The 22,875-nt window shown below is 36.1% G+C and overlaps 1 protein-coding gene across 12 annotated transcripts in view; it reads right to left on the bottom strand.

Annotated features, from left to right (window-relative positions):
• Positions 1-22,089, bottom strand: part of LOC109087787 (regulating synaptic membrane exocytosis protein 2-like) — a 150,135-nt gene extending 128,046 nt beyond the window's left edge. For 7 of the 12 annotated variants that reach the window (XM_042773099.1, XM_042773103.1, XM_042773102.1 and 4 more), the window contains exons 1-2: positions 21,878-22,084; positions 21,269-21,429 (exon numbers count right to left, since the gene is read on the bottom strand). In XM_042773099.1, the coding sequence (XP_042629033.1) occupies positions 21,269-21,414 (146 nt within the window). In that variant the 5' untranslated portion in view covers positions 21,415-21,429; positions 21,878-22,084. Of the gene's footprint in view, positions 1-563; positions 669-1,839; positions 1,873-21,268; positions 21,430-21,877 lie in introns of all 12 variants that reach the window. The other 5 variants (XM_042773095.1, XM_042773090.1, XM_042773089.1 and 2 more) reach the window with 3 other exon arrangements.
• Positions 22,090-22,875: the final 786 nt, after the last annotated feature.

Below are 22,875 nucleotides of genomic sequence, written 5' to 3' on the forward strand. Positions count from 1 at the left end.
TAAACACTTATCATTATGAATGAACATGAATATATTATTTCGTATTGTGTGTACAATTTATATTTTATAAATAACTATAATTTATACATTAAAATAAGGGGGAGTTTATATGAAATAAGGCAATGCAAAAATATTTACAATACAAAAACATTTGACATTTAATATAAAAAAGTGAATAAGCATGAATTAGCAATTAACAATAAACTGTAACATTTTATATTAAACTGTGTATCTATCCATCGATCTATAAAATTAATAATCAACAAATGCTGTAAAAGACATTGTTCATTCATAATGTCTAATGCACTGATTAATGCTAACAAATTCAATCTTATTGTAAAGTGTTACCAGCAAATGTATAATTAACTCTGATTAATTCATCAAAATACCGTTTAATTAATTTAATTTAACATTTTTGTGAACTGATAGCCCTTGACCATTTATTTAATAGTCAGAGTAGGTGAAAGGTGAGGCACAGAAATGCAACATAACTCAAATTTTGTCTGGGCAATGTAGCGTTTGGAGGGTTGAGGGCAAAGATAAATCCATTCAGTTTTACTTACGTCTCTGACTCCTTTGGAGGCTCTGTTTGCGGTTGGTTTTGGGACTTTGTCTGGGGCTGGAGAACATTATTAACCAGATCAGTGATTCCACTAAAGGGATACCACCTGTATGAACAAGCAGACAGCGCAACTCAAAATCTGGTCTTCTGGTCGACACACACGCCATTATCATCATGACAACTGAAGTGCTGCTACATTCATGAGAAAAACACATGTACAGGGCATGTACAGCTGCAAAAACTACTGGGATAGAGAGAAAGAAAGACAGAGTGAAAGACAGGGACAGCCTGGTCTCAGCCCACTGATTGGTCAGCTTTACGGCCAGTAGTGAAAACACACCGATTTATAAAAATCAATATTTATTACTTTTGGACAAATAAAAACTCTAATTACAAAGTGCACACCAATTCCACTATATTTTCCAGCATTTCTCATATAGCTGATCTGATAGGAAATGCTGTGCAATTTTCCCCAGATTTTTCTACTACTGTGGTAAAAACTATTTCATATAAACTGCCCCTAACTGAAATGTACAAACAAAATGTGCTGTGATTGGTTGCTGTACATGTCAGTCAAACTATCTCTTTAAGAGGGCGTTTCTTGGTTTTGAATAAAATAAAACAGATTTACTGAAAAATATGGTTATGTGAGACTAGAGAAAGAAGAAAATTAGAAAGAGAAATACAAAGATAGAGAACTGAGAGATGGAAAAACTTGGAGAAGGAAGCAGAGAAGCCATAGCGAGTTGAATTTTGAATTTTGCATCCATCAGCCAGGGATATGGTTGTGTATCCACAGATACAGAGAAAGAGACCAAACAGTGTCAATGTGCAACTCACAGAGTCGACAAACAAGCAAAATAAAGCAGGACTGATGCATCCAGCCTATATGTGGATGAAGCTGCCAAAAGCTTTTCAGATGAAGCCATGACAGACTGCGGGCAGCCAATCAGTAGAGAGAGGAAGGGAAAAGAGCCGCCAATCACAAAGGAAGCCACAACAAATGCACACGCCACTAACCAGCCAGGCAGGAATGTCAAAACCTTGAGGTCTCTAGCTAAGATCAGGCCCACACAGAATATGTGCATGGACAAAAACTGCAGAATTTGAGCCACAAATTAAGTTCTGCCCCTTTATTGTTTGTTAACTTTATGTTTTGGCTGATTTTATTATGATCTGACTTGCCAATAAGAGTATTCTGCAGCTTTTGTGGAAAAATGTGGAAAATGGGGGAAAAGTCATCAGATTCTGCCTAGGCCTGACTGAGTGTTACTTACTGGACTGGCTGAGACTTTGAATCTTCTTTGACCCTAAAAATAAAAACATAAGTGAACATATGAGCAGGATGACAACAGAAACAAAAGACAACAAAAGTGTCATTCTAATAAAAAAATAAAAATAAATAAATAAATAAAAACATAACAGCAAAATAAAGAACAATACAAGTAATGTACTGGGCAGTATGATGACATATGGCTTAAAAATCATAATTTAGTCATATCTTTGTTCTCATGGTAGGTTTACAGACAGTTGTATGAATTTGTTATGAATACAATACCAAATACAAAATTAAATATTACATATATCTTACCTTTTGATTTGATTATAAATCACATATAATATATATATATATAATCATATATATCATATATATATATATATAGATAATATATATATATATATATATATATATATATATATATATATATATATGATATATATATATATCTACGTTTTATATACCAGTAAGAATATGTTATGATATATAGCTTTACTGTGAAATAAAATTACTCATATTTAAGATTTAATAAGATACCAAACATTTTGCCACTGTGAATAAAATATCCAAACATATATGAGCATGATCATTTTAAACATGTTCACAAAAAGAAAACATGTAAACACAAGAAACATGCATAATAAAATATAACAAATATTTAAAATAAAAATAAGTAAATAATAGATAAAAGGTCAACAGAAAAAAGACAAGGACATTATCTTTCTGCAATCCACCGACACCTTGCATGAGTCGACACAGAAAAAAAAACACTGCCCACAACACACAGTCCATCAGACTCAATGAGTTGTGCTTAAGACTCAATTAACACATGAATACAATAAAATCTACTCCAAGGAAAGAGGGTTAATGAACACAATCAAGTCTTGGAAAAACTGTATATCAGTCCTGAATATTCATTCAAAGTCATTTCAGATCATGTTTTGCTAAATGTGGACTCCCTTGTTTACCTGTCTGGGATCTGTGCATTTGTGTGTGTTAGTTTTGTGTGTGTGAGGTGGGGGGAGGGGCTACACCAGAAGTTAGAAATGGTTAGATTATCTCCGGAAACATTTTGTGCAAAATGGTAAAACAGTGTGGCACTGCCCCCTAATGGTTAAATATTAAGGAACAGGAAAACAAAGTCAATCTCTGTCAACCTCTGCATCTGGATCACAGGAAAAAGTGCAGCAGTCTCAAACTTGGGAAAAAGTATAATAATAATAATAATAATAATAATAATAATAATAAATAATACACTATTATATATATAGAAATTTTGTACATTCGTTTTGTATATAGTTTTACTGTGTGGCGAGGCAGCTTCCTTCAGTTTCAGTCACACATTAGCACTGTTGTCGTCGTATTAAATTGCAGAAAAATTGCTTGAGACTTGACTTGCAAGTCCTACGAGTGATGTTCTAACCAAATTATCCCTCTTTCTTAGCTGTTCTCAGACTGTAAATTTAACCTCAAATGACTGTCCTCGCTCCTCCTCAACCCTCTCTGTTCTCTCTGTGGTGCTCTTGAGTGGAGGTGGAGACAGAGGCCTCACTGATGTGACAGCTATAGAATGAGAGCTGACTCATCACTTTAAATAACACACCCCACATCTCACCATTAGACTCTCAGCACGCTCCTCTTAAGGGAGTATTCCACCAGCTCCTTCTGTGGCCATACATTTGAATCAGTTGTGAAGAAACAAAACAGAATCAGTAACGCACTTACAATGGAGACCTAGTATAAAATCATTGTAGAGGGTTAAAAAAAAGCAGAAATACAGCTTGTATAAAAGTTCTGCTCCAGTTTTTACTAACATATGATATTTATATACATTCTTCCCTATAAGATTGTGTATTAGAGGTGTAAAACAGCCTTAAAAAAATCATCCTTTTGAGGGGGGACTAAATGGATGTACATCCAGTTTGTGTGTTCCTGAATATATTATCATATATATAATATATATGTGGAGTCTGCTCGATGCAAACAGTGGCTATGTTCAAACTAGCACTTTACCATCACTGTAGCCTGTGCATCTGTTGAACATATGCACATTTTCTGCATGCAATGCATTAATTATTTGTGCAGGAATGTTTTGGGGAATAGACACTGATTAACAAAGAAGATGCTTGCTGCCAACATATAGTATTGTTATGACATATACCAGCCCCAGCAGAGGCTAACAGGGCCATGCTAAACAACTAAACCATGACCCCTTTGGCTAACTGCTAACTTCACTTACAACCCCTTTTAATAGTAGTGTTTTATTCTCCCTTCCTCTTTCTCAAAGCATTCTGAACAATACGATATGTAACCAGGACTCATTATAATTTATATAAGGTCACTAAGAAATGAACATGCTCGACGGTACTGATAGTTGCCATGCTATTAGGACAGCGTGGCTTTGTGTGAGGTTCTCGTGTTAACGTTTACACAGTGGAAACACTAGATTATACATTCATACGCACATGTTGCCACCATCACCAGAACATGTTGCATATGAAAGCACTTCAGTATGCGTAGCACTAAGCTGAAGCACTAAAACTACTAACTGGAAATAAATTTAAAGTAATATTGAATTAAAATTAAACTTAAACAGTATTTAAACAACAAAAAAATAAAATTAAAATAAAAAATTGAAGCACTAAAATTACTAACCGGAAATAAACATAAAACAAAATTGAACTTAAATGAAACCTAAACAGTATATTTTTATTTTATTTTTTTTTTAAAGAAGAAAACAAAAAGTGCATAAAATTACTAAAAATTAAACAAAAAATAAAAAGGACTCAAAATATAAAAATAAAACCTTATCCATAATATTAAAATAGCATATACTGTAAATAATACTAAAATAACACTGACCCACAACCCTTGAATAAGTGCTGTTGCTCATTTCAAATGCAAAGTGGCAAATAACTACATAAGGATTTTACATAAAAGTATTAAAACCACATCAGCAAAAAAGTGTTTAACTAAAAGGGTCAGACAGCCATGTGTCAAGAAATAAGCAGAAAACAGAAAAAAAAAAAAAAAATCAAATCAAATGCATAATATGACCCGTTTTTCAGCTAGCACTAAAATGCTGCTCTGTCTAAAGTGTGTGTGTGTGTATGTGTACGTGTGGACACACTAGCCTCCCGCTGTCAGCGAAGCACAGAAGAGGAAAGTCCTGTTACATAACACAGAGCTGAATCTCTGCATGGGGCATAATTACTCCACAATTACAGCCGCCAGTGTGGCAGTCTGGGCTGGTCAGTGGGGCTGGCAGCGCCCGCGCTCTCCTGTCTGCCATCACTACCACAACACATCAGCTTCCACAACCTTCAACCTGAGCTTAAAGGAAAAATCCTGGGTTACTGTAATGAGTTCTCTCTCTGTGTGCAGTGGTCCAATTCATCTAAACTGTAGCAGGAAAGCTAACCAGAGGGTTTAAATGCAGAAATGTACAGCTTGGTAAAACATTTAGACTAATTTTTAAGTAAAAAATTATTCAATGACTAGCTGTAAAGTCGGCAGAAGAACAATGGCTATGTTCAGTGCATCATCCTAGCATACTTTTGACACAGGTGAAATGCTATCTATATATATATATATAGATAGATAGATAGATAGTTCAGAGCTCAGTAAGATTATTATAATTTTTTTTTAATTAATACTTTAATTCAGCAAAGAAAAATTAAATGAATAATAAAGACAGTAAAGACTTTGGCGTTGTTACAAAATATTTACTTTTTACACAAAGTTCTTTTGAACTTTATAATCACCATAAAATCCTGAAAAAAGAACAACAACTTCCAGAAAAACTATTAAGCAGCACAACTGTTTTCAACATTGATAATAATATCAAATGCAAATCAGCAGATTAGAATGATTTCTGGAGGATCATGTGACACTGAAGACTGGAGCAATGATGCTGAATATTCCATTAAATATTCCAATGTTAAAAATTCAAATAAATTCCATTTTAAAATAAAATAAATTGGAAACAGTTTATATATATATATATCTATATATATACACAGTATATACATGATGGATGGATGGATGGATGGATGGATGGATGGATGGATGGATGGATGGATGGATGGATGGATGGATTGGATGGATGGATGGATAGACAGATGGATGGATGGATGGATGGATGGATGGATGAGATGATGGACTGGATGGAATGATGGATGGATGGATGGATGGATGGATTGGATGATGGATGGCTGGATGGATGGATGGATGATGGATGGATGGATGGGTGGATGGAGGATGGGTGGATGGATGGAGGATGGATGGTAGATGGAGGGTGGATGGGTGGATGGATGGAGGATGGATGGGTTGATGGAGGATGGAGGATGGATGGATGGATGGATGGATGGATGGCTGGATGGATGGGATGGATGATGGATTTGATGGATGGATGGATGATGGATGGATGGATGGAGATGGATGGATGGATGGATGGATGGAGGATGGATATGGATAGATGGATGGATGGAGGATGGATGGATGGATGATGGATGGATGGATGGATGGATGGATGGATGACCGATGGATAGATAGATAGATGGATGATATTTCTATGCCTTTTTTTATTGAGATACGACAATAGAGAGCTAACAGCACTGGATGGAGAGAGGGGAGCGGGAGCGGCAAAGGACAGTGTGTGACAGGTGGAGGGACAGTATGAGACCAGTTCATTTTTATGAATGTGGAAATCTGCTTGTGCATGTGTGGCAACAGGTGGCAGAATCACTGCAGAAAAATGCCAGGTTAACACGACCTCCACTGAACCATCTGAGAGACCACAGAGTGCCACTGAATAAACACACACACACTTGATTAAACCACAGTACACAAGTACACATGTGTGTATGAGTGTGAGAACACTCTCACTTTCAGAATCTAGTACGTCATCTTGCTGCCTACTGCCTATAAGGCATAACATCCTCATAAGTGAATGATTTTGCATGTTTTACAAGAAAAGAACTCCATTAGCCACACATTTAGTGCTGATTTTAAACGAGCTTAGTTTTAGTAAGTTGCTATCGAGTTAAAATTTCTAATCAGAGTGAACTATTCGACGTGTGTCAGCATTTAATAAAGTATTTAATGAAATCATTGCTTCTTAATTATTTTTGCAAGTTCCAAAATCATTTGTGCTGATTCCAAAATTACTTTCCCACAAAATATAATGCAAAATATCATGCTTTCAACAACCCTTTGTATTATTCCTTAATCACCAGAAAAACTGACACAAAGACACAAATCCTGTTTTCCTCTGATTCAAGTTAATTTGAGTAAACTATTTGTTCAATTCTCATCTGAATTTCACATGTATGAATGATTCTTAAGACATTATTTTATGCCTAATCCATGAAAACATGATGTCTTCTGCCGTATATGTGAGAGTTTTACCAAATTCAAATAGTGAAAGAAAGCTACAGAATTTGTGGGGGGGAAAAAAACATATTTATAAACTTTATTTTAAGTATCTGAACATTTTCTCTACTCCTTTGCAAAAAAGTAAATACTTTTCGTTGTCATTAAAACTTTTGAAATTTGACTGCTCTTGTTATTTTGTTAAGTGCATTAAAGCTGATACATATATATAAATATTATAAAATATTAGGCCAACTTTTTTTTTTTTAGATGCAAGGTTGTGTTATATTTATAATTAACATCTGTCACCATCTTATTTTTTTTTTCGCTGCACTTATTGCATTATGAATTATGATTTTATCTTCTTTGAAATTGGCCTTAAAAAATTTATCAAAAGGCAGCAGCATAATTAAGTTTTGGAACCACAAAATGCTCCCTAACTAGGGTTTTGGAACACAGCCTCAATGTGGCATAACTGCATGCTAGAATGAAGGCTGTTCTTGAGCCAAAAGCAAACTAAATTTACAGCTCGCCCTCACACAGCGATGCCTGAAATAGCAGCCGAGTTCAAGGCGGCCCATCACAGAGGCAGACACCTGTTCATTAGGACCATTCAGCAGGATGGCAGGGGAAGTGCCTCCCTTGAACACATCTCCCTTTAAAAGAGGATTAGCGCTGGGGGAGCTCTCGATTCCAGCTGTCATCGGTTCCGCTGTGGCATCTGGATCAAAAAGCAATCTCATTTGAGCTCAGAGCGCCGTGATTGGTCGCGGCAGACCCTGGTTAACCTTTGAGTGACAGCTTTAAATCCCTCCTCACATTTAGCGACACCCCATATATCCAGCTTTCAGAAACGCACGTTCACTTCGCTGATCCGTAAGCAGATGCTATGACATGAACCTAAACACAAACAATCAAGATGATGAGCGTGTAAATCCCAAATGAAAATGGAGAATAGGACAACAAATAAAACATCTGTGGGTCAGTGATCATTTGCATTGCTAAGCCTTTTTTTTTTTTTTTTTTTTAATTTGTCCAGTCTGTTTATTACTAGAATCACTACTTTAATTTAAATAGGCTCCAAACCTATTTAATAATTGACGACCGGCCGTTGAATTATAATTGCACACCTCAGAACGTTCGTCAGCCAATCAGATTCAAGCATTCAACGGCCCCGTAGTATAATGTTAGTTAATGTATTAACTAACATGAACGAACCATAAACAGTGCTTTTATTACAGTATTTATTAATCTTTGTTAAACATAGCATTAATCTGTCTTTTTTTTTTTTTTACTTTCGGTTAACGGTTAAACGGTTAATATGGGCATCCCTATTATAAAGTGTTACCTATTTTCTAGTATTCTTTGATGTACAGAAAGTTCAAAGGAACAGCATTTATTTGAAACAACACATCTTTACCTTGTACACAATGTGGAACATAATGTGTGAAAAACTATGTGGTTACTCCACTAAAACACTTGTAAAAGAAAACTTTCATAAAACCACTAAAAATCATCTGGAGACCAACACAAAATCAGTCATTCTGAGAAAAATATCTTTTATTTTTAAGTATGATTTATTGTATGCTACTTGGTTTGATATTTTATCTAATGCTAATGCAATGACATTCAGACATTTTTAAGCATGGCTTAAGTGTTCAAACCCTTTTGGGGTCAACTTATGTCTACATGAAACAACAGACAAGCATATAAACTTAAGAAAATGAAAGAACCAACCTTTCAGCTCTACTGGGTCTCTCACTCAGTCACACACAGAGTCTCTCTCACACACACACACACACAGTTGTGCTGTTGTCATGCCTGTGGGTGGGGGGAGGGTGCGGGAACATCTCTTAAGAGTAAGTTACAATAATAGCCTACATGACTAACAATAGAGCGGTAATAGATACCCCCAGCATTGTTGGAGAGTGCAATTTCCTGTCCCTGTCCAGAACAAGCCACCAGTAAGTTAAACGCTGTCAGTGTGCTTAACACGTGTTAATGTGGCCACACACACACATACCGTAACAGCTGTGCCAAAAAGTCATTAGTGTGGTTACCAAATCCGATCGGACTGGGTCAGACATAGGACACCTATCATTTCCCAAGAAATTATATACAAAGTAGCCTTCATCCTACATAAGCAGTCGACCATCACAGCGTCATGGAGCACACTTGGACTCAGGCATCAACAAATACACTCTATTAAAGGAACAGATCACCAAAGAATTACATTTTTCATCATTAACTCACCCTCAAGTCATTCCAAATCTGACTTTCTTTTTTCTGTGGAACATAAAAGAAGCTATTTTTAAAGACTGTGGTTGACCAAACAGTTTTGGAGCCCACCGACTTCCAGAGTATTTTTTGTCCATTATATGAATGTTAGTGGGAATGTCAGTGGGAACCATTTTAGTACCAACATTCTTCAAAATATCTTCTTTTGTGTTCTACAGAACAAAGAAAACCATACAGGTTTGGAATGACATGAGGGTGAATAAATGACAGAATTAAGATTTTTTGGGGTAAACCATCCCTTTAAAAAATCAGGCATCAGCTCTCAGGGCTGCTGTCCAGGGTGCTGAAACTGATCTTACAGAGTTACAGACCAGCACAATCTAATCTTAGACAGACCGCCCATTGACTGCTCACTGACCGTCTGATACATAATGTACACTAAAACAGCAAGAGCTGCTGAAATAACCAGTTACAAACTGATAGGCCAGCTTTACAAATTACTAAGACAGGATGCAAGGTTTATATCATTAGAAAAAAAAAATCACTGTTTACAGGTTACCAGAATGCTACAATAAACACATCTGCGGAAGAACTAGTAACCAAGTCTGTGAGGTTCATGGCATTATTAAAGGTACTGTAAAGTGCCTCATCAAGGCTGAATTTATTTGATCAACAAAAGAGTAGAAACAGTAATAATGTGAAATATTATTACAATTTAAAATAACTGTTTTGTTTGAATTTAAAATGCAGTCTTCAGTCTTCAGTGTCACATGTTCAAAAAACATTTCTTGTTATTATCAATGTTGAAAACAGTTCTGCTGCTTAATAATTTTGTTATTCTTTGATAAATAGAAAATTGAATAGAAAAACAATGTACTGACCCCAAAGTTTTGAAGGGCAGTGTATATACTAACGTTTTCTGTCTACAGAATCATTTCTTACTAGTTATGGACAAACAAATTCTGATCGCACATTACTGCAAACACCTTGTGTTTCTGTACAATGCAATTTCCAGAGGTCAGGAACAAACATTTTTACCAGTTGATTTAAAAAAAAAAAAAAAAAAAAAAAAAAAATTAAAAAAAAAAAAAAAAAAAAAAAAAAAAAAATCACATTCTCAGATGACAAGTGAAAACCTACTAGCCATTGAATTTGCCATGAAAATCCTTTAAAAAATATATATTTAAAGCCAATTTGTAACAAGTAAACAAGATGTACATGAGCAGAATTATATATTCCACTAAGTTTTCCATCAGACACATAATTCAGATCACATATTTCTGCTAATTTAGTTTGTGTTTTCTGTATAGCCATTAGCAGAGACTGCAATGCCATATCTTACACACTGGTCAATGAGAGTAACGTCATCTACTTCATACAAACATATTCCTAAAAAGCACGACACAAAACTAAAATGTCAGACAGACTTTATGCTGACAGTTTAAAGCCTGACTAGATGAAACTAAGCCCAGCACACCATGGCAGAGCACTTGCCAATGAATAAACCCAAATAGATTAGTGGAGTTCTGCTGATTACATTAGAGATTTTCACTATAGGCTGTGGGTTGCACAAGAACAATAGTGTCTCTTTGATTCACAATTCTTTCTATACTCCTATCAATCAAACAGATGAGATCCACTCAAAAGGAAGAATTACTGAAGCCAACAGACTAGAAACCATGGAAACAATGCACCAGCACAACTTTAAACGGACAGACTGGTATGATCCAGCCTGTACAAGCACATAAGAAACAACACGGCGTGAAGAAAGTGCTCCGTCGCCACCTGGCATCTCAAATGATCCGATTGGCATCAATACACTACGATTCCCCAGTGAGAACACAATAGTACTGATCTGGTTGATCCTACAGTCTCAGAGGTTTGTAGTGACTCCGATTAGAGAAACTATTAAGACTAAAATCAAGAAACATTAAAAGAAATGCACCAGGTGATAACATCTTTACTGGATCCCATTAAAATACACTACTGCTCAAGTTTCAGGTCAGAAAGTCTCATCAAAGCTTCATTTATTTGATCAAAAATATAGTAAAAAGAGTAATATCGCAAAGTATTATTACAATTTAAAATAGCTCATTTCTATTTTAATATATTTTAAAGTGTAATTTATTCCTGTGATGCAAAGCTGAATTTTCATTACTATTAATTCATTACTATTAATTCATTTTTTCATTATTCTAGTCTTCAGTGTCACATGATCCTTCAGAGATCATTCTAATATGCTGATTTGATGCTCAAGAAACATTTATAATTATTATTATCAACATTAAAAACAGTTGTTGCTTAATTTTTGTGGAATGATGAATAGATAGTTTCAAAGAATAGCATTTATTTGAAACAGAAATATTTTGTAACATTATAATTGTCTTTACTGTCCATTTTTGATCAATTTAATGTGTCCTCACTGAATAAAGTAATTCCATTATATATTATATTTTTTAAAATCTTACTGACCTCAAGCTGCACAGTATGTTTTGTACAGTATGTTTTTTAATATATAAATAGGTTACGGCTCATTTTAAAGTTTGGTTAAAGAATAGTTCATCCAAAAAAAAAAAAAAAAAATCTACTTGTTTTATTGAGGCCACAGAGCTGATCAATAACATCATCCCTCTCCTTTTGTGTGAAAACGCAGTGTTTTTTGAGCAACATGAGGATGAGTAAACGATGACAGAAATTTTGAGTGAACTAATCCATGCAAAACACATGCAAAAAGTAATTTAAAAACTTCCCAGATGGAGCAGAGAGATTAGAATGAGAAAATGGGCCAGACACAACTAACACACAGCTAGAAAAAAACAGTTTTGCGTGTTTTTGCGTCCTTATATATATATAAGGACCAAACTTTAAACTGGACTCTATAAAGGCAAACCATGATGTTTAAAGTATCAACCAAGTGTGTTTGGCATCTGCTCATCAAACAGTCATTCCATGGTATCATGGGAGGTGAATGTTGCCCAGTGCAATGTGATCTGACTGTCAGTTTTTCTACTACCGCACCAGACCAAAGAGAGCGACTTCAGTCCAAAGCTATTTATAGTCGTCCATGAATAACGTGAGGCTCTTCAGGATTTGCATGCAATGAGTTTCAGATGAACCGGTGCCACGTCGCACTCTCACATTTCTGCACTCACTTTGACTGGGCAGCACACACAAGACCCACATCCCTCCATTGCCTCACTGTCCTTCTCTTGACATATACTGTTATGACGCAGGAAAGAAAAACACTTAGTCAACATAAAGTCATTTTATTTTTCAAATCTGATTTGTTTGCAATTAAAGCAGGATATTCAAGGATATCTGATTTTATCTACCAGACACTGACTGCATCATGAAAAGTAAGCGTTAGATAGTGTGGAAAATGTGACATCACTTGAAAATTAAAGTTATTTCAGAGATGGAGCACGTTTTAAATTTTGCCGAACGATTATGAAGATTATTTAGAATAATGTCCACCGCAATTGCTAGATTCCATAGTAATCACTATGGGGTTTTATCTAAACATAAATGTAAAACAAACTTAGAAACATCAAGGCAACATTTCTAAATGCTGCAAACTGATCAGTGCGTGCTGGGTCAGGCTTATGCAATAGCGGCAGCACCACTATATGGGTGACGTACTGCTCTGTGTACTACACTCACGCTGGGCGCTTCCGCTGCACAGGAAACTGGCTGAGTTCTGATTTACTCATACACTGCATATCACAGCATGTTAGTTTGAAGTCAGTTATCCAGTTGTGGTCAACAAATCTATCTTGGATCTTGAGCATACATAATACACATACCTTCATGTTTCATTCAGTAATGCTGTTTAATAATGTTTTTTAACTTTTGGCAGGCCAATTATAAAATAACAGGTTATATTACTTCTGTCTCATTTACCTCATGAAGCTGGAAAGTCAAGTCAGGAGCACTGCATTGTGGGTATTCAATAGATCATTTAAGTAGCACACTCCTTTTACCATTTCTGCCATATACTATAAAGATCAATTATTATTTATACTATAAAAGCATTTAATCAATATTTACAATTAAATTTACTATCAATTTAAATTCTATTTAAATTTTAGTTTGAGTAATTTTACTTATTTCTATTTAGCTTCATTTTATGTCAGTTTTAGTAATTTTTTAAGCTTTTCATCTAGCTTTTAGATTTTATTTTATTTCAACGTCAAGTGACTGATAGTGTCTATACATCAGCAGCAACAGAAGACAATTCAACAACTGAATTCAATAGAGTTACATGTTGATGAGCTAATGATGCAATTAATAAAGGTACAACAACAACAGCTTTCACCTTGTCTGCCATTTTGGATGGATATTTTCAGCTCACCAGATTCTGAAACAAAACATCAAATGAATGAAAAATAGTAAAAATCACATTATGACATGCATTAAAAGTGTGGACAACAGGAGAGGAGGACCGATGGTTACAATAGAAAAGAACAAGATAGAAAGAGAAAGAAATGAGAGAATAGGTAATGCTAGGTGACAGAACATGAGCGAGTCATGAATAGGAAGGCGAGCTGAAACGAGAGGAGGCCAGAGGTAATGCGGACAAACAGAGAAGTCCTGTGCAGCCGTCATATGGCTCACTCCATACACAAAGGCTTATTTAACTTAATCATATTGCATTCTAAGACATGCAATCCCAAAATGCACTGCAACAAGTTCAGTGGGAAAAAAATAAATAAATCCAAAATGGTGGACCAGTCTAGAAAAATTTTCATTTTAAATCCACATATAATTTATTCCATACTGAAAAGCATTGGAAATTTTATTTAATAACAACCTATTTTATACTTAAACTAATTCAAGTATTTCTTTATGTGAGCACCATGATTTGTATGATGGATTACTGCAGGGGTTCCCAAACCCACTTTTTTTTTGAACCCCCCAAAAAATATAAGATGCAAGATATTTACTTAAAGTTCCCCCTGAAATATTAAGTTAATATTTTAATAAATGAACAATACACTTGCATCTTCACAGTTCTGATGTTCAAATGACATGCAAATAGTTCTGATGTTCAAATGACATGCAAATAAACAGATAAAATATGTGATATTTTTTAGTATGTCATTTTTTAAATGAAATTATTAATAATTCCTAATTCTTAAAAGGTTATAACATTTCAAATTCTCAAGCTTTTATTTTGTCAGAATCCTGGGGAAGTGGCGTAAACTTCTTACCACAAAAAAGATGGAAATTCTGCTCTTCACTCTGAAACATGAATACTTATTTAAACAGCAGCCTTTCATCTTATAATAGCACGAAGCTATCACAATAGTTGTTTTATTTCAATTAACTGTGCAGCCCTAATCATATATTTAAATTTTGCATTTGGTTTTATTAATTATTAGCTTTTCATCAACTTATTAACCCCCTGCAGTTCCTGCCCAAACCCCCATTTGGGAAACCCTGCACTACTGCATATGTAGAGCGTTCCAAATCAGTCACATCTGAGGTTCCACTTTAGAATACTGTCTTATAAGGCAGCAGCCTGCTGTAGGCAGATCACTAGGTTTTTGAACAGAGCTAACAGACACACACTGCTTTTACAAACCAGTTCATTAAAGAATTAGTTCACTCCTGAATTAAAATTTCCTGATAATTTACTCACCCCCATGTCATCCAAGATGTTCATGTTTTTCTTTCTTCAGTCAAAATGAAATCAAGGTTTTTGAGGAAAACATTCCAGGAATTTTTTCCATATAGTGGACTTCAATGGGGATCAATGGGTTGAAGGTCCAAACTGCAGTTTCAATGCAGCTTCAAAGAGCTCTACACAATCCCAGCTGAGGAACAGGGGTCTTATCTAATGAAACAATTGGTCATTTTCTTAAAAAATAAAAATAAAAATGTAAATACTTTAAGCACAAATGCTCGTCTTGCACTAACTCGACTTCACACATTATGTAGTAACGTTGGAAAGGTGACACGTGCCGTAGGCAGAAGCACCAACCCAGTGTTTACAAAGCAAACATGCAAAAAGTCAAATGCTCTTTAGGAAAAAAAAAATGTAAACAACGATGTCGGATGATTTTGAAGTTGGAGGAGAAAATGAGATGGAGGTTTTTTTACCCTACCCTAGCTTTTTAAATCACAGATGAAGAACTAACCGCATGTGACCTTTCCAACTTGATTACATAATGCGTGAAGTTGTAGACGCCCATCACAGAGCTAGTGCAAAATGAGCATCTGTGGTTGAAAAGTATATACATTTTAAATTTTTTTTAGAAAAGAAAATCATTTCGCTGTATAAGACCCCTATTCCTCGGCTGGGAATGTGTAGAACCCCTTGAAGCTGCATTGAAACTGCAATTCGGACCTTAAACCGGTTGGGTCCCACTGAAGTCCACTATACGGAGAAAAATCCTGGAATGTTTTCCTCAAAAACCTTCATTTCTTTTCAACTGAAGAAAGAAAGACATGAACGTCTTATAACACATGGGTGTAATAAAATAACAAGAAAATTTAAAACACAAGAGAAAAAAAACTCTAAAACACCCTATACAACATATATCTCTCATATAAAAAGCTAATCAGAACAACACAGAGAAAATAGGTGTGTGTTCTGCAGCGTGGATTGAGCCTCGCTGCGGTCTGTCCCCATGGGGGCAACCACGATGAGTGTGTGGGGGAGGGGGATCTCACTCAGCTCTTTACATTGTAGTGGGGGATGCCATGTGTGTATGAGTGAGTCTACTATTCAGGCTACAATGTTCCTCACCTCCTCAGTGTCGGCATCTACAGACAGATTTGAGAAGGGATTCCTATGATTACTGATGAAAAAATTAGTCTTAGTCTCAGACAGCACACCCACAGTCCCATCCCTGACTGGCTGACGCATAAAACTGCCAAACAATAGCAGCAAATTGGCAGTTCCAATCGGGTTGACTCTGAGTCAGAGGTCCAGGGTTTGCCTGGAAACTGATGCATTTTTATGTAATGTTAATGCAATGAACAATTTTGAGGAGAAAATGTTTGTTAGATTTGCCTAAATTTGGCATCAAATCTTTAAAAGATACTCAGGTATTTGTTTAGTTACTTAAGAGCAAATAAGCTAGATTTCCATAATTAGAACGGTTTTCTGTACATAACTATCAACTGTGGTTGATACCTATTCATGTTAAGCCGGGCTCACACTACAGGAGTTTTAGGTCCGATTTTGCTCTGATTTTCCCTTCCCGAGAATCAGAGAAAAAATCTTTTAAATCAGGATGATCACGGCTATGATTACATCAGCACTTTACATCAGGATAGTAGAGAAACTGCTTGTGAAAGTTTTGTAATAACACGAGTGTCTGTATAAATGTCAAAAACGTACCACATCCGCAAGGACAAAGAGAAGCGTTGGGGTGAAATCGCCTCAGTTTTGAACATACCGGGTGAGTGTAGAAAGCTGCTAACATATGTAAACATTAGTTGCTGAAATGTCAATGAGGATCTGGTGCGTGAGATCATGTGAGGCACTACATCTGGCATGATAATCTTATATCTTGTAGTGTGAGATTCACCATGATTATCAAATCTTGTAGTGCATGTATGTTTAAGATTTGAGGGAAGAAAATCTGCAATGATTCTCCTTGTGTGTGCTGCAACAAGATGTCATAATCACTGAGACTAGTTAATAAATGATAAAACAAACAAATCGGCATTAAATGATGCCATATCTAATAATAGTTTAGTCAAATTTGACCAAATCAAATTTGCTCTCGGATTTCATCAAAAATATCTTAATTTGTGTTCCAAAGATAAACAAAGGTTTTGGAACGATATGAGGGTGAGGGTGAGTAATTAATGACAGAATTTTCATTTTTAGGTGACCTATCCCTTTAAGACACAGTTTTAACATGGTGACTATGTTTATGCAACTGGCCCCTGAATTATTTTTGTTTTTTCTAAATTATTTCTTTCTTCTTTTTTTTTTTTACTCTCTCAAAAAAAATCTATCCATTTTCAACTAAATTCGTACATTTAAACATGAAATCAAAATCATCAAAACATAAATAAATATATAAATAAATACATTAAGTAAGAACATATATAAAACAGAGAGTTGGTTCTGGGAAGCACACATTTATGAATGCCAACTTGAGTGCACTCACTTTCACGGGGCGCTACAATTCTCGTTCTCACCCATAGGCCTCAGTGATCCCAGAGGGAGAAGTGCAAGCCCTCGGATAATAGCACAGCAAATCAGCAACAACTGCTCTCCTCAATGCAATCTCTCTCAGTCAAATCTCCTAAACACCCTGTCTCTCATTCTTTCTATCTCTTTCATAGTTTATAAACACCTCCCCTGGCACACTCTCACTTTCAGCTACTAAAACTCTCCCTCACCCCTTGTCTCTCTTGCTGGATATGTTTCAATTTCTTTGTGGCTCTTCCAGTGAGATGACAGGAAGTTGGCAAACATTTCTACAGAGGGCTTCTTCATCTCTTCATTCTCCCAGGATTCCCTGAGTTGGCTTACAGCCACTGGTGTGTGTGTGTGCGCGCTTGTATTTACGTGTATGACTCTTTAAAAACATCCTGGAACATCCTGTGGCTTGGCTACCATGGATACAGAGATTTATGGTGCAAAAACCACAGCTAATTAGTGACCAGTCGACCAGTTATCCTGCTTGTTCTCCATCACCACCTTAACTAGACAAAGTCTGAGCCTGAGCAACACAGGAGAAGTCCATAACCACTAATAAGCAAATGCCATATAATACATAAAAACATACTGTAACTCAAAACCTCATTCCCAGTCCAAAAAGAACATTTACAGAAACTAAGCTGTAAAAACCGCTCATTCTGAACATCCTCAACATCAGAAAGATGCTTAATTAACACAATTATGATTGCCTACATTTACACGTCAACGCCAAAAACTCATCACAGCAAGGCAATACAGAGCTAGTATGAAGGATACTATCGTTCCTAAACACTAGAAGAACTAATGAAAAGAGTGAAATGTGGTAAAGTGAGTCCAATTTTGTGCTGTTTTTGTCTGTGTGTAGCACCTTCTGCTCTGTAGATATTTGCAATGAACAAATCCAACATTAAGGCATCTTAACTTAAAATCATCACTTCTGACCAAAATATCAGTCCATAATCCCTAATAATGCTTTCTCTATTGAAAAGTCCTTCTCCAGTCACTCTCTCACCTCGAAATCCACCAACATATTCGTTTAGAACTGTTTTGGACTGCTTTTACTTGTAAACAGCCCTTGATTTGCGCATATTTCTCTCCCGATTCAGAAAAAACTTTTTCACTGGAGGAAGCATGGTTTATGGACTCATCTTTTGGTTAGAAGCAACGTTTTAAAGTCAAAATCAATGGACTGGAGTCATGTGGAGTACTTGTGGATTATTGTGATGTTTTTATCAGCTGTTTGGACTCTCATTCTGACGACACCCATTTACTGCAGAGGATCCATTGGTGAGCAAGTGATGCAAGTTATCATACATAGAAGTCTTAAAGGCACAGTAGCAAAAAAAGGGCTGTTTAATTCAAAGGAGGTTATACAATCATTACAGAGGTCATCTGCAAAAACAAGTCTTAAATATACAGTAATGAAAGCAGTCTTTTCAACTTGAACCAGATATGACGAAAAACTAAATTATACACATAAGACCTTGATTAACCTGAGTGACTTTACTAGAAAAAATAATTCAAATTATGATATGACCCGCAAATGAAGGCATGGCCTTGTGGACCAGCGATGAGAATGTGATCAGGCCATGAGTCACATGACACAGGCAGCAGCTCTGCACATTCACTGTTCAGTATAAGTAACAGTCAAAGGCCAACAAGCCGCTGTGTTGTTGTGTAACTCTACACCGGCCGTTTGCACACTACTCTAGAAAAGATCAGAGGCCTTGTGACAGCGTCCACACTGATGCTAACCAACCATCACCCTCCCTTACATGACATCAGCACTTGAGTGGCTAACATTATCTCTCGCTCTCTCAAAACTATGAATGGTGGATGTGTGTGTTTAATAGGGAGGAATCAAGTGACTAACCTAACACACACACACACACACAAGCAGTGAGGTGGCAGTTGGCTTTACATCCATGACTCATGTTTACTTCACTTATTGCACGGTATCGGCTCTATTTCCATGCTGCAGTGTTAATATTTACCTAATGATAGAAGCACGTCTCCACACCCTCGCAAAAAATCCATGAGCTAAAGACATTGCACAGTTACTCACACAACTGCAAATACTTCCCTGTTTGAATCCTGCATAGTCTGTGCATTCATTTATTGCACAAAGTTACCAAATCAATAACTAGGGGAAATCAGATAAGCCATAAGCCATAATTCACCTTAAGAAAATTACAATGTTTTAAGAGTCGTTGCAAATAGAAAGAAACATTTTCAACAAGTCTGGAATCACTGACATAAAGCTGATCAGATAAATATTTATTACACACAAAAGGGCTGCTTAAATTATACTACTAATAAACAATTCAGGTCTTTAGGATAAAGCTCATAAGTAATGATCAAAGTTGTAAATAAAACAGATTACTGGAGCATTGGAGTTATTTACAAGAATAACATATTTCAGTATCTACTTCGAAATAGAACATTTTACAAATAATTACAAAGAAATGGCATGTAACACATTAAATTGAACATTACATTTTGGAGTAAAAATCATTTCTGCACCAAACTTTTTATTTTTCAGTGTTTTTATTTGATATATCCCTAACAAAACAAATCATCTTAGTTCCCACAAAAAAAAAAAACCTTTTTATAAAAATCTTTTAAAAAAAAAATAAAAAAAAAAAAATAAAAACCTAAATAAAAACCTATGGCCCTCAGGGGGTCACAAAAGGGTACTAGTGAACATTTTGGAGAAAAATATTGATGACTGATTATTGATAATCATGATTCTTTTATACTACTGTCAAGCCTAGATACAATATTCATTAGATTTACACATCTAACATTACTTTGAAGGTAGGAAAAGATACGCTATCAATGCTGTGATACTTTCCAAATAATATTTTGATCACCTCTTTTGGCTTTAATACAGCGACAACACAAAAGCAATGTTGTATTAATAATACTATTTTTCAGACAGTATAAATGTACCATTATACATTCAAATATACAGTTGTCTTTACAATTTAAAGTGACAGAGTCCGTCACAAGGTCGTAATAATAACAATATCCAGTGGTCCCTGGCATCAAAAATTTTGAAAACCCCTGCAATACTGACCTATTTCCTCTATTTCTGTAGATTAGATAGCTGTGTTAAACATCCACAAATGTGCACAAGAACATATTTCAGACAAAATCCAACCACTTAAGGCCTATGACAGCATTTCACTTAAATTCATTTTGCAATTATACTGGAAACAAAGTTAAATTCTCCATATTTCCTAACTGAGAACAATCATTCAGTGGGTTTGTAAGTCAGCGGACAGTGCCGTGGTGCTGAAATCTCTGGCGCCGCAGAGTCAATGCTCAGGTCAAAACAACATTAGGTATTCACATCGATTAAACTGGAACAGCGTGCTATTGTACTATGAGCTGTCATGAAGTGTGCGCTAGTAAAGGCGATAATGGCGCATAATACAATCCCAAAGCCAAGAGAATGAAGCGGAAGCCTGATTTCCATAGGACTAATAAACGCAAATGTGATTCTCACCAATAGACACACTGAGAATCAGCACTAAACCTCCGACACTCGGGCTCTATGTCAAACCAAACGAACAGAGATCATTCACACCAGACTTCAACCAACAGCTCGAGATATTTTTCACATACATGTGATCCGCAAAGCTCTTACTTCAACATGGACTGCTCCTTCTCCTCCTCTTTCTTCTGCCTGTCCATGACACCGAGGATGATCTTCCTCTCCTCCTCGGTGAGGTGGCTCAGGTCCGGCATCTCCGGCAGGACAGGCCCGCTGCGGGGCACGGCTGGAGCAGACATCTTTACACGCCGATGCTGAAGAAGATCAATAACCAGACTTAATCCATGATGAATGCAAAGTCTATTTGATCAATCATCAGTGGGTTTTGGTAGCTCAGGAATCAAAGCATCATGACCCACAGCAGCATCTCTGATGAACGTTATGATGTTTTAAAACACTAAAAGAGGGGGTTAAGTTATAATGCTACTATTGAAATGATAACAATGTAAGCTCTTAGACTATATAAGGTGGATTTTAGATCAATTAGATCAATCATTCTTTGAGCAATAGAAGAAGGGACACAGCTGGTCCTTTAAAGGCAATGGCTATTGAAATGATCGTATTCCTGTTAAAAAAAATCTCCTCTTCCTCAATACAAAAAGAATAAGAATAAAATAATAAAGCAGCGATCCATTATGAATAAAATAAGCAGATCACAGCTGTTATTCCAGATCTTAGTGAGGATGTGAAATCGCCTCTTGCCTTTTATTTGTCCATCATCCTGTTCAATCCCGTCTAACCCATCGCTGTCATCGTCCTGGAAAAGTTCTTTTGCATCTCATAATAAATGTGTGCTTCCCTTTTGAGTCCCTCTGCACTGGTGCCTCGCTTTTCTCCAGGTTTGGTAATCCTTGAAGATATCTTAAATACACAAAAATGGATGCAGCGACACAGAATCCCAATTGGAAATGTGGGCGGAGCAAAGCCGCCCGGCTGGGAGGCGAGTTTACCAATCGCACTATGGCGAAGGCTTAGCTTTTAATATTAATGAGGCAGCGTTTGCTTTCGGAAGGAAACCACTTGACGTCAACACGGCCTACTTAATATTCAAGAGAACAGCATTCGCCATTGGAACAGAGGAACTAGACGTCAGCATTACCTAATTAACATTTAAGAACTAAACCTTATTCACTGGCAGGAAAGAGGTATTTGTATATACATAACGTCAGTAGGTTTACCAGAGAAATTGCAATTAAGTGCGCCTTTATTTTAAAATCAAGCATATTTTTCTAAAAGTATGGATTGGCTGTTTTTCATAAATGAGAGAAATGTATTTTGCATAATAGTCTTAAAAGGCATTTAACTTAAATGTATAAGTACAGTCCACAAAAATTATAAAACTGGCCAATTTGATGGAAATCTGTGATTGGGGAACCAAGCCAGCACCATTGGAAGATAAGAACTCGTCGTCAGCATGACCCAATGAATACTGAAAAATCAAGACTTGACCATTGGAAGGTCAGGACGCAACGTCAGTATGACCAAATGAATATTCATCTAAACCTTTGTCATAGTAGGACTCGCAATTTCATTGACAGCCAGTCAAAAAATCATAGTGAAAAGACGGACTGGAATCTGCATTGGATCAGGATCAGCTATACATTCTAAAAATAACCCGAGCAGGGTCCGTTGCCAATAGGAAGTATAGACACATAATGCGTCAAATCATTACAATCTTTATGGAATAGCACTACATTCAT

The sequence above is a fragment of the Cyprinus carpio genome, chromosome A16 (assembly GCF_018340385.1).
Source record: "Cyprinus carpio isolate SPL01 chromosome A16, ASM1834038v1, whole genome shotgun sequence".
NCBI classification, from domain to species: Eukaryota; Metazoa; Chordata; class Actinopteri; order Cypriniformes; family Cyprinidae; genus Cyprinus; species Cyprinus carpio.